An 18,500-nucleotide genomic window follows, 5' to 3' on the forward strand; every position below is an offset into this window, starting at 1 on the left:
ATTTGCAACCAGCTCCATATCCACTGAGCTACCTGCTCTACGATGGACTGATGTTCCTTCCAAATATTTCCTGTTGTGGGACTAATAAAGAAATGCCTTAAATAAGTAAGTCCCTTGTTTGCACCCCGGTTTCACCACAGCAGATGTGGATCTGCATGTTGATTTGGTACAAGTTTTATGCCAGATGCCCTTCCTGACATAACTCCATATTACATGGAGAATGGTCATGGGTGGGTTTGAACCAAGAACCTTCTGCACTGGAAACAAGCACACTTAAATGCTTGGCTACCACCCCTGCAATAAAGAAATACGAGGGCTGTCAATAAAGTTACGGTCCTTTTTATTTTTTTCAAAAACTATATGGATTTCATTCATATGTTTTTACGTCAGACATGCTTGAACCCTCGTGCGCATGCGTGAGTTTTTCCACGCCTGTCGGTGACGTCATTCGCCTGTGAGCACGCCTTGTGGGAGGAGTCGTCCAGCCCCTCGTCGGAATTCCTTTGTCTGAGAAGTTGCTGAGAGACTGGCGCGTTGTTTGATCAAAATTTTTTCTAAACCTGTGAGACACATCGAAGTGGACACGGTTCGAAAAATTAAGCTGGTTTTCAGTGAAAATTTTAACGGCTGATGAGAGATTTTGAGGTGAGACTGTCGCTTTAAGGACTTTTCACGGTGCGAGACGTCGCTCAGCGCTCTCAGGCGTCGTCATCAGCCTGTTCAAGCTGAAAACCTCCACATTTCAGGCTCTATTGATCCAGGACGTCGTGAGAGAACAGAGAAGTTTCAGAAGAAGTCGGTTTCAGCATTTTATCCGGATATTCCACTGTTAAAGGAGATTTTTTAAATGAAAGACGTGCGGACGGATCCGCGCGTCGGCTGCGTCCCGACGCGCGGATCCGCCACAGGAAAGACACCTCTGTTGAAAGCCTTAAGGACAAGTTGGAACATGTCCTGCCTGTTAAACAATTTCTCATATACTCACTCCACTGAAAGCCATCAAAAGCCGCCTGGATTTTACAAATGGTTATCAACACGGAGGTGTTTTTCCTGTGCCGCCGCACCGCGCCGGCTGCGTCCCGACGCGCGGATCCGTCCGCACGTCTTTCATTAAAAAAATCTCCTTTAACAGTGGAATATCCGGATAAAATGCTGAAACCGACTTCTTCTGAAACTTCTCTGTTCTCTCACGACGTCCTGGACCGTGAAAAGTCCTTAAAGCGACAGTATCACCTCAAAATCTCTCATCAGCTGTTAAAATTTTCACTGAAAACCAGCTTAATTTTTCGAACCGTGTCCACTTCGATGTGTCTCACAGGTTTAGAAAAAATTTTGATCAAACAACACGCCAGTCTCTCAGCAACTTCTCAGACAAAGGAATTCCGACGAGGGGCTGGACGACTCCTCCCACAAGGAGTGCTCACAGGCGAATGACGTCACCGACAGGCGTGGAAAAACTCACGCATGCGCACGAGGGTTCAAGCATGTCTGACGTAAAAACATATGAATGAAATCCATATAGTTTTTGAAAAAAATAAAAAGGACTGTTACTTTATTGACAGCCCTCGTACTGTATAATATCTTTATTTTAAATTAATGATGGTATTAGGCTAAATGAATAATTTTAGAATTGTACTACATTTCAAATTGTAGAGTTCCAACAGGATAGAAGTGTAATTATGAGATGTAATTTATGTGCGAATTTCAAAATACAACAGCTTCACTTTAATGAAATGTTCAGTCATTGACTAAACTATGGGTGTAGATGGCAGCAGAGTAATTGTATATATTTTGACTGGTCTAATTCTACAAGTCTGGACCTCGTGTAAATTTTCTCCATACCTACGAAGAACTTAGCAGACAAGAAAATTTGTGACTGGGGGAAGTTTTCTTAAATCATTCAAACACATTGTTCATGTCCAAATGTGCGAGTGAGAATGTTTCTTGAAGGAAACCCATTAAAAGTGTGAATACCACCAACAAGAGCAATGAGATAGTGAACTGCAGTAATGGAGATAAAGCCATTGCCATACTTAATTCACATTTTGTCTTTCGTCTTTCTTTAGGTGGTTGCACGGTCTTCAGTCAATATGAGCTGGCAAGAGAAAGACTGAGAAAAACCAAAGATGAGAACATCAAAAGAATGGAATGGAAATCCCATAAGTGGGATGTGATTGGCCAACATGGAGAACCAATCGGAACAAGCTGACGCTTCTGCCATCAAATCAGCTGAAGGCCAACAGGACAAAGTTGGTGAAGAAGGAAGGGTTGCCAAATAGACAAGCCAGTGTGACAGAGACAGACAAGATGGACATGCTGCATTTAGTCCATCCCCATCTGTACACCAGTTTCATCCAATTAAGAATGCATCATCTCGTTAATAAAAGAGGAATAAGGAGCAAAACTGCAATTATACAAACTGGACTGCATATGTTTTGAAGTGATCTAAGACTATTCATTTATTTCTTACTGACCGTGAGTAAGACCTCTATGGTTCTTTGGATAAGTAAGCATCATAGTGATCTATGTTTAATTTGTACTTGCTGCGCTTAAAAAAAACCCTCCCACACATTATGAACTGTGAATATGTTTCTTGAGGACCATTTTACTTGCAAAGGTTTTTGATGTATAGATGTAAGGTGACTTGCACAGACTGCTATGTCTGCTCATCACAATCAGTTGTACAGGCTGGTTATAATGAATATCCTGTAAAAGAGCGATCACCTTCGATTTGGGCGCAGTACCACAGCTGCACCTTTGTCACATTGCACTGTCTGCAGAGCCTGTGGATGTTGGCGGAGTGGGAGAGACAAGAGAAATGGTGAGCAAAGAGCCCAACCGCTTACTTACAGGCCACACCAACGGCAAGAGCACTTTGGCAGACAAGTTGCCCGGGACCATGACTGTGCGCTCCGTGCTCCTCAACCGTGACTCCCCGGATATTGAGAGTCGCCTCAAGCGGCGCCGCAATCGCACACATCAGGTCCGCTTTAAAGACCTCGAGGATGGCAGTAGCAGCAGTGGCAACAGTGGAACAGGAGAACACAATAGCCATCGTAGACTTGCCGCAGAGTGCGATAGTCCCCATCCGCTCCGTAAACACAGTAGCAGGGCGTCCAAGCCATGGACAGACAGGAATGGGCCACAGATTAATGCTCTACCTGGCAAAACCTCTGTGGTGGGGGCTGTACGTGGAGACATGGCCAGTACTATAGAGGTGGTAGCTGCTTTCTTAGCCAGGGCACCTCCTCATCCATTGACACCAGGACCTACACGTCGATGTTGGACTCCCCCACAGACTAACTCCCTAACCTTGCCAATGACACGCAGGAGCAGTACCAGTACCAGTACCAGCACCAGCACAGCCATACAGACATCCCCATGCCTGAAAAAGCCCCAGTCCCACTCATCCACCCACACACGTAGCCACAGCCTCGGGGACTCTGTTGGCATGGATGGAGATGATGAACACGACTCTCAAGATGAGTATTTGGCACCTAACCATGTGTCACTGCGTGGATTAAAGGATCAAAGCAGTCCTCCTGGCACTGTAGAACAAAATGTGATAGAAGGAAGGTCTAAAGGTTCCAGGACAGACATGAAATCTGCAGTTGCTGTTGCAAAGAACTCAAGGCACAGCTGCTCCCCTTCTGTCCTTCATAACACTGAGCCTCGTCACTGTTCCTCTGTCTCCTATCGAGATGGAGCCAAGAGGCAGGGAAGCAGTACACCATCTGTGGTCAGGAGGAGAAAGCGGATGAACAGGACAACAAGTGATCCTGGGAAAGAAGTGTCCTACTGTACTACTCCCACTCAGACCGAAAGCCCCAGTCCATCTTCAGCACCCTCAAATCCCCAACTCTGTACCACTCATGTTCAAACAGAGAGCCCCACCCCACCTTCTGATTCCAAATGCTCTACCACCCAAAGCCAAACTGAGAGCCAACATCAAGCTCTACCTTTAAGTGAAGCAAAGGGCACAAACCAAATTCAAACCACCAACTGCCATCCTTCATCTCCAAATGCTGACCAGTCTACTGCTCACAGACAAACAGACTATTCCTGCCTCCCTCATCCAACTCATGAACCTTGCACTACCCACGAACAAAAGGACAGTATGCGTGACAACTCATCTGTAGACGTATCACCAATTTCAACTCAAATTCAACCAGAGTGTCCTTCTCCATCACCAAGTTTGATCCAAGACCCTCCTACCACACAAACAACTACTGTGCCTTATTGTACTTCTCCCCCACCTACAGGTGCACCAACACAAACCCCTGAACATTGTGCTAAGCTGCCTAGCCCTCCACCAGCAAAGTCAGTTTGCACCACACCAACTCCACCACCATCTACCACCATTCCATGCTCTACTTCCTCTGCACCTATCGTCACCCAACACTCAGTCCCATATTATACTGTTGTGTCTCCGTCAGCAACCCCTAGCACCATTAGCATCTCTACCACTGCATCAACAACTGCGCTCTCATGTCCCCCTGAAAACTGCACTCCCTCTGTCTCAGACATAGCATCGTGTGTTTCATTAGCCCACTCTACTCCTACACCAACCATAGCACCCAATGCAACATCCAGTAACCCAGCCAGTAATTTAACCCCTGCCCAAAATGTAACACATCCACCATCACATGATGCATCAAACACTATGCCTCCTACAATCCTAAAACCCTGTACATTTGTCAATCAGACTGCTCTGTCATGCACCTCTATATCGTACTACACCACTACGCATGTCCCTTATGTAAATGCTACGTCACCATCTTACGCCACGCTTATACAAACCGTATCTCATTGTAACATCCCATGTCAACCTCTACAAAACAATTCTGTTGGCACGGGGATAACTGCTTTCTCCTCCCCAGTCCCAAAACTCACGTCTTGCACTTCTCCAGCTCTGCTCGTGAAGACGCTTGCTTCCAATGTGCAATCATGTCTAACGCCAACTAAAACAGTTCCTCTGTACTCGTCCACATTTCGTGCAGCGCCGCCATACACACCCCCTTCTCAAAACCACAGTGCTCAGGATAAGAGGGGCATTCGACTTCCACCACCTCCTCCCCCACCACCGCCACCCTACATGCCACGTAAAAACGACGGAGCCGTCACATCTGGTCCTGCGCGCCGAACACCAATGCTCAGGGCAGACAGCAAGGTCAGTGACAAAGACAAAGGTGAGGAGAAGGCAAAAAAGGAAGATGTGAAACATACAGACTCACCAAAGTTGTGTGAGAGGACAAGCTCTCTGAAGCACAGAGCGCAAACCCCACCAGTTGTTATAATGAAGGGAGAAAAGCAGCCCTCATCCTCCCCACTGAAGGTTTGTTTTAAACCCAGCTGTCTTAGCTCAGCCCAGGCTCAGCTCGGGGTATTACACAAAATGCTCTGCTCAGGAGCCAGTGCAAAGGCCAACACCCCTAAAAGCCAACACCCTCTTCCTCCGAGTCAGCAGGGTTGCTCTGGACCTTTGGGCTGCTCTGTGTCTGGGGATTGGCATGCAGCCACCCAGGAGGACACGCTGAGGCAGGTCCAGGAAATTATAGGCGGGTTGGTATCTGGCGCTCGGTGTAAACTGGACCCAGCCAGGGTGACAGAAAAGCTTTTAAGCCCCAGCGGGCCCCTGCATGATATTCGTAGCCTGCAGAACCAACTGCACAGCCTCGAGGGAGTCCTGGAGATGAGCCAGAACACCATCAAGGTCCTTCTGGATGTCATTCAAGACCTTGAGAAGAAGGAAGCTGAGAGAGACGGGTGAGGCAATATTTCATTGTGCTGAGGCAGTTTGTGAAGTTGATCAGTATGATGTGATTATTAACACCAGACTCGTGATATTACTTATGGTGAAGACTTTTCATCGGATTATCCTGGGCTAACATACACCTGAGGTCCCATTAACCTAGAAAATACAGCGAACTTCATATTAAAGATTAAACCTGAAAATCAGAGGTCAGTGTTTACAATATCAAGGCCACAACACACAGTTCACTTGTATAGATGCATTTTATTGACCCAGACAGGCACTTACCTTCATGCTGGACAATTCTGCAGCACACAGCTCACATTCAATGGCAGTTGATGAAGAAACATTTGCTGGTTATATATGAAAAAGAAGAAATTCAGAGTCTGATAGATACATGGTTTCTTTAACTCTCACACTGGAGATGAGAGTGAATTTTGAATCTTTTAAGTGGAACCTTGATTTTTCCATAAACAATACACACATAGGAAGCAGGATTTAGGATTCTATCTTCCACCAGTGCAAAGCAGCACATGTTGCAACGCAATTGTTGCTTCCTAGTTTCCTATTGACACAGTTGTCAATTTTACACTCAGCACCCATCCTGTAAAACACGATAAAACTTGTACTTATGTAATTCTATGTCTAAACCTGAGGTGTGGTCTGGCATGATTTTTGCGTTAATTTAAATGGTCAATAAGATTTTATGCCAATTTTACATTTTACACCAGTTTGACAAAAATTTGCAGGGTTTTTACATGAACATAAGCACAAATAAGAAAAAGTCATAGTTTTATTTTTATTAAATTACTAGTGTTAAATTAATTTTCAGACGGTGTCTGATGACGTGACCAAGGTGAGCACTTTAAGGCAGTGATGAAAGTGTTGAAAACGCTAGCATTTACATAGCGCAATGCTAACGGCTAATATTAGCATGACTAAGTGGTTTCCATGCGAGTGTAGCAGCTAGTACTCTCTCTCTTTCATCTGCGTTGTTTCTGTTGTGACTCCTTTCACTCGTGACACAAACTCACAGTCTCCAACATGGGAGGCGGACGTTGTGTCCAGTCGGCTAAAACCTGGGCTCAGTTGTGTCCACAGTATCCTTTGGCTGTCGGGGGAGTGAGGCCTATCGCGCAGTGGCTCCTGCTGACTTCCATTACATGAGCATTTTATGACAAATATCTGTAATAATAGGGCTTGTTGTGCAGTTAATGGGCATAAGTGATCATGTTTAAGAAGTGCGTGAGGTTAAAAGTGCATCATGGGGTGCAAATAATCTCCATTATTTCATTTAATGCATCCCTGCCAACATTTGACGGTATCAATGTGGGACAACCACGCATGGCCGCGAGCAGCAACAGAGCAAAACACACCTGGGGGGTCCTGACCCACACAACTGCAGGACTAATGGGTGTTCCAAACACACACTTGTGCGAGACACGAAACACAAGTGTAAATACCAGTGTTGCAGACTGAACGGTCCGCCCCTAAAAAATCGGTCCGCCTTGTGTCATTTTGGATCACAGCAGCACGTCTGAGATGGAGTCTCTTCACCCAAAGCAATCAAATGGATTAATGGGATTATTAGATGGTATGGGATTTTGCCAACTTCTGATTGGCCCATTCGCCACTTTCTGAGCTGTACCACATGCCGAGTTGACCGCTGGTGGAGCCGAGTACACCTTGCATGCAGCGTAGCACTAGCTAATCGAGCGACGCCTTCTATCGAAAACGACCAATCAGATAACGCGATACAGCCTACTTTGGCTATCAGTTTGTTGACAAGATAGCAGAAGACAGGTTTGCGTCTGTTAGCGACGCTAACTTAAAATGAATTTTACATGAAATAGATGCAAAGAACACCTGCAGAAATACACAGTCAGCAGCCAACCTGTTTTGCAAGTACGTCACTGAAAAGGGACATGCACCCAACTTTGAAACTTATGACAGACGGATGCTTGACGGAGTGCTCGGTCGATTTTACATGGAAGCTAGACAGACAAAAAGAAAAAAAAACAAGCCTGATGACTCTTCGTCACAGACTTAACACGCATCTCCAGTCGATCGATGGGATGTCAGTTGGTGCAGTATGACAGTAATAATAAAAAGCTGAAACTTGAGATTAATTTTTCAGTTTTAGTATGTTTGACAAACTCCCAATTTTCTTGTTTACCATATAATAAAGCAGTTCTAGACTTTTACACCTCATCAAAAGTCTATAATTGTATTATTATTAACCATCACTTAATAAGGGTAAAACCTCTTAAATCATTCTAAAGTCAGTGTTAAGCAGAAACAAGGTCATTTTAAGCAGAAACTGGACAAAATTCCAAGACTCTTTGGAATGACTGACACGCAGTGAACACATCAGCTAGCAGCCCCTTTAGCCACAGTGCTCTGATCGCTTCCGCCGCCTTTTGTGATGAAATAATGCTGAATTTATGTGGAAATGATTGTTGTATAAAAGCTTCAGATATGTGTCACTGAGATAGATGATGACTGGAGTGCAGCTTGAAGCAGAAACGAGGTGTTAATCCATGAACCGTGTCATCAGGGGGGACCGTTCAGTCTGTGACACTGGAACTGTCCCGCCCAAGTTATTTTGATCACTGTAGTAAAAACAAAACAGCCACGATGACTCGGCATAATCTGTCAAACTGAATAATCGTCGAATATTGACGATCTGTGTGGTAATATGACAATTTTAGCCATGTCACACTAATTTGATTGGACAATAAACTCTGTGTTTACTGAATTTGCATGAGAATTATTGTTCCAATTTAAACTCACTTCAAATTATTTCTATCAGTGTTTCTTGGGATAATCTGTAAAATCAGATATAGTTGTGCTTTTGAATGGGTTTTAGCAACAACCTTTTCACAATCGTACTTAGTCGCCCCAAGGCTTTTTCTTTAGAAGTGCAACAACCAGCACAAGCAATGCTTCAGCTAATTGGTATTTTCCTGACAATGAAATCCTTTTGTGTGTGTGTGTGTGTGTGTGTGTGTGAGATTTTTGTGCCAGCACACAACACAAAGATGGGAAGACAGACACAAATGTGGGAGTTTCATTTAAATGAGCCAACAACAAAGGCAGTTCTTAGTATTTTGGTGGAAATGGCACCTTATAAGTTGTGCTGAAGATATGTAGATCACTCTGTGCTGCAAAGTCATGTAGCCAGAAAACGTTCTCCCAACAAAGTGCACAATAACTGCAGACTACTACTACTACTACTACTACTACTACTACCACACACATACATCTTCAACCATTTACTCCAATTAAGGGTCACGAGGGGCTGGAGCCTATCCCAGCAGTCATAGGGCGTGAGGTGGGGTACACCCTGGACAGGACGCCAGTCTGTCTCAGGGCCACATATAGACAAACACACACATTCACAACTGTACGCACACCTACAGACAGCTATTTTATTTATTTTTTCAGTTTACAATCCATCTAACCTGCATGTCTTTGGATGTGGGAGGAAGCCGGAGCACCCGGAAGGAACCCACATAAGAGCATGCAAACTCCACACAGAAAGGCCACAGGTGGGAATCGATCCCATGACCTTCTTGCTATGAGGCAACAGTGCTAACCACTAACCCACTGTGCTGCCTACTACTGATAATTAAAATTTGCTGAATATTGCAGTGAAACAATTCCGCAGGCATGTTTAGAAGATATCATAAATGAAAAGTAATTCAGCAAGAACATCAAAAAACAAAAAAAACTAGCAGTATAGATCTCTGTGGTAGATTTACAGTTCATTTATACTGTATTAAAATCTTCTTTTTAGTTATTGTTCTACAGCAATGTGACAACAAATAAATGTAAGAAATCAGCAGCCTTCAAGTGGAGAGGAGATGAAGTATCGTACTGTTCGTTCCCCTACCCCGCTCAGGTCCTTTGGCCAATTTCCCCAAAAGTTGATATGTTAATCAGTCAACCCCAGAATTACCCTGACTGAAAAGGATTGTTTTTACAGAGGTCAAGGTCATAGGGGTTGAAGGTCAAACAAACTTGCCATACATATGTAGTTGGAGGTCAAATTTTACCTAAGGTCAATCACTGGAGTCAAGGTCATTGCGGTGAAAGATCAAAATTGAGATTTGTCACACTAATTTGCATCAAACAGCACACACATGGAGGTGGGTTCTGGAATTCCCAGGCAAGGTCAAATTTTCCAAATGTCAATCATTGTGATAAAGGTCATGTCTGCCTGTCTGTCTGTTGGTTGGCTGCTCCAACCAAGTCCATTTGCTGATTTTTACCTAACAAGGTTGGTGGTATGTCAATTAAAGGTTGTCCCAAAAATTGTCCTTAAAGAATTAATTTTGGCAAAGGACAAGGTCAATGAATTTCATATTCAACCCAGTTTCAACCAAATGTGCCATACATGTTGGTGGATTCCAGAAGTGTCCTGTTAAGGTCAGCCAGAGGTCAATCATTTGGGTGAAGGTCTTGGTCACTGCGGTCAAATGACAAATTGCTGTAGAACTTACCGTCTTCATGTCCACTGAATCTATTACTTAGCATGATTTAATCAAGTGTGTCATGGCCTCATTTTCAGTATAATAATAATAATGTGAAGTCTGTATTCTTTATGTCAAAGGTTCTAAAAATTGTTGCAATTTAAACTCTCATTGGGAAGAAAAAAAAAATCACTTCAAAACCAAAACAATAGCATGCATAATAAGTGTGTGCTCCAGTTAGTATCACACAAATAAATCATCACTTTTACAGCCACCTTTCTTTAAAGCAGTGGGGGGATGGATATATGAACATTTCCAAGTCGTTGCCATTGACGTTTTTCGTTAATTTATGTCGTGTTGTAGAGATTTGTTTTCACAGTGAGTATTTAAAAAAAAACATGATTTGCGAAATGTTAACGTAAAGAAGGGTGATTTTTTTTTTTTTCTTCAAAGTTGATGTCACAAATAAATGTGTAAAAGCTCAACAGTCACAAACATGTACACAGCTCTGTAGTGTGATACTGCCATAGGCTTTGATATTGTGGGGGATTTCAGGTTCATGCCCTTTGAAAATATTCCACACACAACGATGATAGAAACGACGTGCTGTATTGTTTGAGCATGACCATTACAATGTGCTGACTACAGTTATGTTGCATGACCTACTGATGGCACGTAAGGCAAATTAAATCAAACATGGTACCCTACAACTCTTTTTGTTGCCTGATTTACAAAACAAACAACCAAACTTGCATATTTCTCCTCTTGTCCAATGGAAGGTTGTCTGATGTAACAAAATTGACAGGAATGTTTTTGTCAAGTTAACTCCAACCTGTTGCCAAATTCTGGTGCCTGTCAGTAGGGAAGGTGATTCCTGTTTGACTTTGTGTGGCAACTACCCCCACAAAACCAACCTCAACGCTATGATATTGTAAGCAGTTTTATTTGTTTTGTCTCTGAATAAAATGGTCTGATTTCATCATCATTCCCACTGATCAGCTACAGTTTATGTTTAGGACTTTTATTGTGAAAGGTCAGAATAGATGGAGTGGATCTTTTCTTTGTACCATATTTAACTTTTAACCATAACTCTCTTGAAAATGAGCAAGGGCCAGGAGAAAAAACACCAAAGTGAAAGGTATGCTTCGGGGGGTAGCATCAATTTATGAGTAATGTTGTTGACCAAAAACCCATACTCTGTCAAGAGTGCTTTCTAGAGTAAGAACTGATTCTTCAGGTTTTTTAAAAAAAGAAAGAAGTTGTTTATGTTTTACATCATGCAAATGCATTCCTCAACAAAATCACCCTAATCTGGAATCGTCCTTTTTTCCCCCTAATATAGAGCTATCTGGTGAAAACTCTGGTTTCTTTCATATCACATTATGCATCGCAGTAAAATGTTACTTTACTTCTTATATTATGTAGCCCTAATATAAAGAAAGATTTAAAATGTTTGACCTAAATAGTGATTCACAGTTTCAAAACAGTAAATGAATCAAATGCTGAACAAAGCAATTCACAATTTCAAAATATTTGGAACAGTAAATAATCCAGTTGCATTAGAAAATGATTCAGTATTTCAAATGGCTCAAAACACTAAATGAAATAGTTGTTTCAAGACAATGAGTCATTACTTTGAAATGTTTTAAACTGTAGCTATTGCAGTTCTATTACAAAATGATTCCATGTTTCAAAGCTCTTAAAACACCAAATGAAAAAACTGATTCAGGAAATTCTTCCTTAAAATCAATCAATCAATCAATCAATCAATCAATCAATCAATCTATCTATCTATCTATCTATCTATCTATCTATCTATCTATCTATCTATCTATCTATCTATCTATCTATCTATCTATCTATCTATCTATCTATCTATCTATCTATCTATCCATCCATCCATCCATCCATCCATCCATCCATCCATCCATCCATCCATCCATCCATCCATCCATCCATCCATCCATCCATCCATCCATCCATCCATCCATCCATCCATCCATCCATCCATCCATCTATCTATCTATCTATCTATCTATCTATCTATCTATCTATCTATCTATCTATCTATCTATCTATCTATCTATCTATCTATCTATCTATCTATCTATCTATCTATCTATCTATCTATCTATCTATCTATCTATCTATCTATCTATCTATCTATCTATCTATCTATCTATCTATGTTATATGGCTGGGGGGGCCTGGCTGCCGGTTTGTTTGTCTTTTTGTTTTCCTCCCAGGTGGCGTGCATTTGGGACTGAGTGGCTGTGTTGCTGAGGCTGTCAGGACCTCACCCTGATCACCTGCGACTCGTCAGGACTCACAGCTGAGGTGCATCTGGATGGATTGGAGCATGTTGGCATTTAAGACTGGAGTGCACAGTGTGTATTTGCCAGAGACTCGACCTTGTGACCAGACGGGTGAGATCGTCGTCTCGGGAGCCATCTCATCAGCAGCGGATGCTGAGAAACGTCCAGGTTTGATGCACAGTCTGTGAAAGAGGAGGGGGTGAGGTCTCACGCTCGTCAGCACACTTCCTGAGGTACGTTAGATTTTGTGACTAACAGTTATACAGTCAGTAAATGTGGTGTCCCTCACACCTTATTGTATTGAGCTGTTTGTTAGTCATGTATCAGCTTCCACTGCGGTGGAGTTTTGTGAACTGGATGTTCCATGCCTGCAGGTTGGAAGCTGATCAGTAATCAAGCCAGGAAGTGTTTGCTGTTTGTACACCTTTAAGTGTTCTGTGTGTAGAGTGTGGACTCACATAATGGTTCCTTCTTTCACAGACTCGGTTGTTGCGGCCACCTGGGGGGTGTCGGCGGGGTCCTTGGGTCCGAAACAGCTTCTGGCTCCGGACCGTTAGCGCTGCTGGGAGCGCACCACGCCAGACCGCACCTTTCTGTATTATCACTGTTATGTATTAAATTCAGTTAGCCTTTGTACCGTGCTCTGCTTATTTCATACTGGGTCCTTCAAACGCTGGTCGGTTCTCCGAGCTGCGTCCGACACATAACTATCTATCTATCTATCTATCTATCTATCTATCTATCTATCTATCTATCTATCTATCTATCTATCTATCTATCTATCTATCTATCTATCTATCTATCTATCTATCTATCTATCTATCTATCTATCTATCTATCTATCTATCTATCTATCTATCTATCTATCTATCATGTTAGTTTTTTTTCTTGATTATTAATGGGGTGGTGGGGACTGAAATTGAAAACTGAAAAACTGAATCAAATGACCCTATGCTTCACAAAATGATTCACTTTGTTGAAATGCTCAAAACGATAAACAAAAAGGTGCTTCAAGATAAGGATTCACTGCTTTGAAGGACTTAAAAATGTTTTAAAAATAAATAATAAAATTACTTCAGAAAAAAGTTTCATTGCTTTGAAACATGCAAAACAATACACACACTGCTTCAAAAAATGCTCTTTATCTTGAAATGCTCAAAAAACTGAATGAAACAGTACCTTTATTCGGGTCACAACACTTGAAATAAAAAGTTGAGCAACTGTTCCAAACACTAGGATAACAATATCAGGAGAATTCCTGCTGACACTCCTGAATACTAACAAGCATGGCACAAATTATCATAAGGCCAGTTCTGCTAAAGTATTTTTTTTTTAAGTTATTCATGCATTATTGTTGCTTCTGAGTTATTTCAACTTATGCTGCTGGAGTTGGCAATAGGAAATAGTTATTATTATGTAGACCACTTTGCTACAAGATATAACAAGCTACATAAGCAGAAACTGTGACATGTTTGAGATTTCAGTATCTCTGCAAATATAAGATCTTCAAAAGCCACACCATCTGCTTTTGGCTGCAGATTAGCCGTCTCATGTATTCATCAGTCACCACTCGGCACCACTCACACAAGAACATTTCCTTCAGAAGTGTCTCTCCATTTGGAGAGGCTTGTTCGTCACGCCCCGCTGTGACTGGCGCAGCAATTTGATAGGTATGAGACAAGTAATGTGACTGGCTGTGAGGGGAATGATTAGTCACCACGCCCTCAGATTTATATCCCATCTCCCCTGAGCCAGTTTCCCTGCAGAGCCATATCGCCCACATTAACCGAAAAAAGCAGGTGTGTCTGCAAGATCAAACACTTTCCATTGGTCATAGGGATTGCACCGATAAAATATGGCCTGAAGACTTAACTGTGGATTAAACCATCCCTTGGATAAATTACATCTAGAATCCTATGTCAAAAAGTTGTAAGTTCTTGCATACTGACCCAACTAATTCACCAAATTAAATAAAGTAGTGGGTCTCATTTATCAACCCGACTAAAGTGATCAGACTAATTCGATGAACTTACTAATTGAATTATTGTATTGCAATATGTTCTGCCTGCCATGGATTTCATGCAATAACTCATAATAGTAAGAACACTCTGAATTGTGATAAATTATTTGAAAGATATACCGTATGTTTTAACATGCTCTAATGGAACAGTTTATCTAAAACTGAAGCGTTTCAAAAACAACAAAATTCACAGACTTCTCAGATAATTACAGAGGCTGAGACCAGTGCAGTGCACGTAGGAAGTTTGTATTGCTATAGAAAATTGAGAGCTTAGATTTCTCATGGATGGTCGTATAAGGCTGTGTTTGAAGGTGGGATGAAGAAAGAGGTGTACTTATATTATTATTTGAATATAGTATTTCATATTGTTTTAAAAAAAATAGTTTTATTATCAATTATGAAAATAAAAGCTTTCCTATTAAGCAGGTTACTGGAAGAGACTCAGACAAAATTAAACTGAACATTTTAAATATTTGAAACAGCAAATCCTCAGTACCCCCAACCTCCTGAACACAGTTTATTTAAATTTGAACTCACACCAAAGATAAGATTTGATTTTAGCTTATGTACTTACTGAGACATACAAATTGTGGGAAAATATAAGATTTTATTCAGCTTATGTGCTTGAAATGCTGTACAAATAGTGGGAAATTTATTGATGTTCACTAAAAATGGATTTTAGCTAACATCTTCTCAGTGTTGTCAAGTTAAACTTACTCATGAGGAACACAGCATGCAACAGCATGCATTTCACAGTAAAGGTATTTGCTGGAATGCTGGCATTAAAAGTTTTATTGTGAAATGGTGCAAGCGACATGAACTATCTGATGTTGTTTAACTTTGCTACTAGTAACACCAGTGAGCCACGGAAGTACGAATGTTACAATGTTAATCAAAATAAAGATTTCAAAATAAAGGTTTTGAAAATTGTACTATGTGCAAGCCATATCCGAAAGCCGAGGTTGATCTGACCACCAGTGAGCCACGCCATCTTGGAAGTATGAATGTTATAATGCTAATCAAAATAAAGGTTTCAAAATAAAGGTTTTGAAAATTAATTCCCCAGATTTTCACAATAAAGCACACATCATTGTGCTATGCGCAAGCCATATCCCAAAGCTGAGGCTGATCTGACAAACAGTCAGAGATATGCGAGCCACATACACACACTCACACAGACGCTTCTTTCTTTATAGATAGATGTTCAACTTTTTCAAGAGTTAGGCTGAACTCCTGGACACCTTGTCCGCTTCACGTTCTGCGCCATGTGGCATAGTCTAGGCCCGACTCACCTCAGCAACCAGCATTCAAGCAGAGCATGGAAATAATTATTCCCAGATATCAATACTTGACAACAGAGTGAACACCAAGTTCCTCTGGAGTTACGTCAAGTTGTGCCGTACCTTTGACAGACTGTCCTGAGCCGAGCACAAGCAAGGCTTAAGTGGCAAGGAGTCCTCTGAGCTCCGGAAAAAAGACACTTTTCCTGACTGCTTTTGAGTGGTGTGGCTGCTCAGGAGGAGTCTGCATTGAACACGTCCTGGCGAGAGCTTCTTATTAAAATCATCCAAGATACGCTGACTTGTGTTACATGTCAGAGTAACTTTGCAGGTCAACTACAGCGATAGACTTTTCACGATATAACAAACCACTGTTGAACTCCCATTTTTCACCGTGTGGCGGTGTCATTCAGATGATAAATGCTTTTATACAGTAGTGTTCAGAATAATAGTAGTGCTATGTGACTAAAAAGATTAATCCAGGCTTTGAGTATATTTCTTATGGGAAACAAGGTACCAGTAGATTCAGTAGATTCTCACAAATCCAACAAGACCAAGCATTCATGATATGCACACTCTTAAGGCTATGAAATTGGGCTATTAGTAAAAAAAAAGTAGAAAAGGGGGTGTTCACAATAATAGTAGTGTGGCATTCAGTCAGTGAGTTTGTCAATTTTGTGGAACAAACAGGTGTGAATCAGGTGTCCCCTATTTAAGAATGAAGCCAGCACCTGTTGAACATGCTTTTCTCTTTGAAAGCCTGAGGAAAATGGGACGTTCAAGACATTGTTCAGAAGAACAGTGTAGTTTGATTAAAAAGTTGATTGGAGAGGGGAAAACTTATACGCAGGTGCAAAAAATTATAGGCTGTTCATCTACAATGAACTCCAATGCTTTAAAATGGACAAAAAACCAGAGACGCGTGGAAGAAAATGGAAAACAGCCATCAAAATGGACAGAGGAATAACCAGAATGGCAAAGGCTCACCCATTGATCAGCTCCAGGATGATCAAAGACAGTCTGGAGTTACCTGTAAGTGCTGTGACAGTTAGAAGACACCTGTGTGAAGCAAGAATTATTATTAAATATTTGCAAGAATCCCCCGCAAAGTCCCTCTGTTAAATAAAAGACATGTGCAGAAGAGGTTACAATTTGCCCAAGAACATATCAACTGGCCTAAAGAGAAATGGAGGAATATTTTGTGGACTGATGAGAGTAAAATTGTTCTTTTTGGGTCCAAGGGCTGCAGACAGTTTGTGAGACGACCCCCAAACTCTGAATTCAAGCCACAGTTCACAGTGAAGACTGTGAAGCATGGTGGTGCAAGCATCATGATATGGGCATGTTTCTCCTACTATGGTGTTGGGCCTATATATCGCATACCAGGTATCATGGATCAGTTTGGATATGTCAAAATACTTGAAGAGGTCATGTTGCCTTATGCTGAAGAGGACATGCCCTTGAAATGGGTGTTTCAACAAGACAATGACCCCAAGCACACTAGTAAACGAGCAAAATCTTTGTTCCAAACCAACAAAATTAATGCCTCGCAGATGTGAAGAAATCATGAAAAACTGTGGTTATACAACCAAATACTAGTTTAGTGATTCACAGGATTGCTAAAAAAGCAGTTTGAACATAATAGTTTTGAGTTTGTAGCGTCAACAGCAGATGCTACTACTTTTTTTTTTTTTTTTACTAATAGACCAATTTCATAGCCTTAAGAGTGTGGTCTTGTTGGATTTGTGAGAATCTACTAAATCTACTGGTACCTTGTTTCCCATGTAACAATAAGAAATATACTCAAAACCTGGATTACTTTTTTTAGTTACATAGCACTACTATTATTCTGAACACTACTGTATGTTAGGAATCATTTGACACCAAAATCAAAAACCAATCCAAAAATCTGCTTGAGAGGCAGCTTGCAACATTATGGGTTGTTGAATATGGGTTGTATTCCATTTTAGAATTTCACACTTTTACATAGAAGACCCAAGATCACCCTGTTGTTCTTTGAACCAGACGTCCAAGGTGAATTTCAAAAGTAGTGTTAAGTTCTGTGTGAAATTTTGTACAGCTGCAGGGTTAAATTCATGATTTTATGAGGGGAATTGCTGAGGTTTAAAGCTAGTGTGAAAGCCCTGGGCTAAAAAAAAAAAAAAAAGAGGAGCTATCCCACGTTTGAAGTTGTAAATGTGAAATAACTTGAAGCCCAGGGATAACAGAGCTCTAACACGAGGGTTAACCAGGCTCTTAGCTCAGGGACAAGTGTACCATGCAGAGCCGTGCAGTAATCCAGACTTATGATGCCCTGTAGTGTGAACGGATAGACAGCCAAATAGGAGGAAAAGTGGAACATAAGTTGAGGATGCTTCGTATTTTTGAGCATGTGCAGAGTTTACCGACCTGCAGTTTTACTCCGAGACGGTTAATTTGTCAAATCTGTTTCTCTCTCACAGTAAAACAAATGAAAGACTGACATCACAATGTAATCATATTGGTTTGCGCAAAAGGATTGTCTCTGCTCTGCTGGAATGGAGAAAATAAGTGGGTTGCTGGAGGCAGATTATTCAGAATATCCATAACCTAGCTGCAGAAACCTTCCTGCATCATGCTTTGTGACTATTACACGTAGTTTAAGCTTTGCCGTGATGCC

At 41.5% G+C, this 18,500-nt stretch overlaps 1 protein-coding gene across 3 annotated transcripts in view; it reads left to right on the forward strand.

Moving 5' to 3' along the window:
- The first annotated feature begins 2,052 nt into the window (after positions 1-2,052).
- LOC117529166 (mucin-2) overlaps positions 2,053-18,500 on the forward strand; it is a 115,358-nt gene continuing 98,910 nt past the window's right edge. For all 3 annotated transcript variants that reach the window (XM_034191868.1, XM_034191869.1, XM_034191870.1), the window contains exon 1: positions 2,053-5,766. In XM_034191868.1, coding sequence (XP_034047759.1) covers positions 2,819-5,766 — 2,948 coding nt within the window. In that variant the 5' untranslated portion in view covers positions 2,053-2,818. The remainder of the gene's footprint in view (positions 5,767-18,500) is intronic.

Source organism: Thalassophryne amazonica, chromosome 17 (assembly GCF_902500255.1).
Source record: "Thalassophryne amazonica chromosome 17, fThaAma1.1, whole genome shotgun sequence".
In the NCBI taxonomy this organism is placed as follows: domain Eukaryota; kingdom Metazoa; phylum Chordata; class Actinopteri; order Batrachoidiformes; family Batrachoididae; genus Thalassophryne; species Thalassophryne amazonica.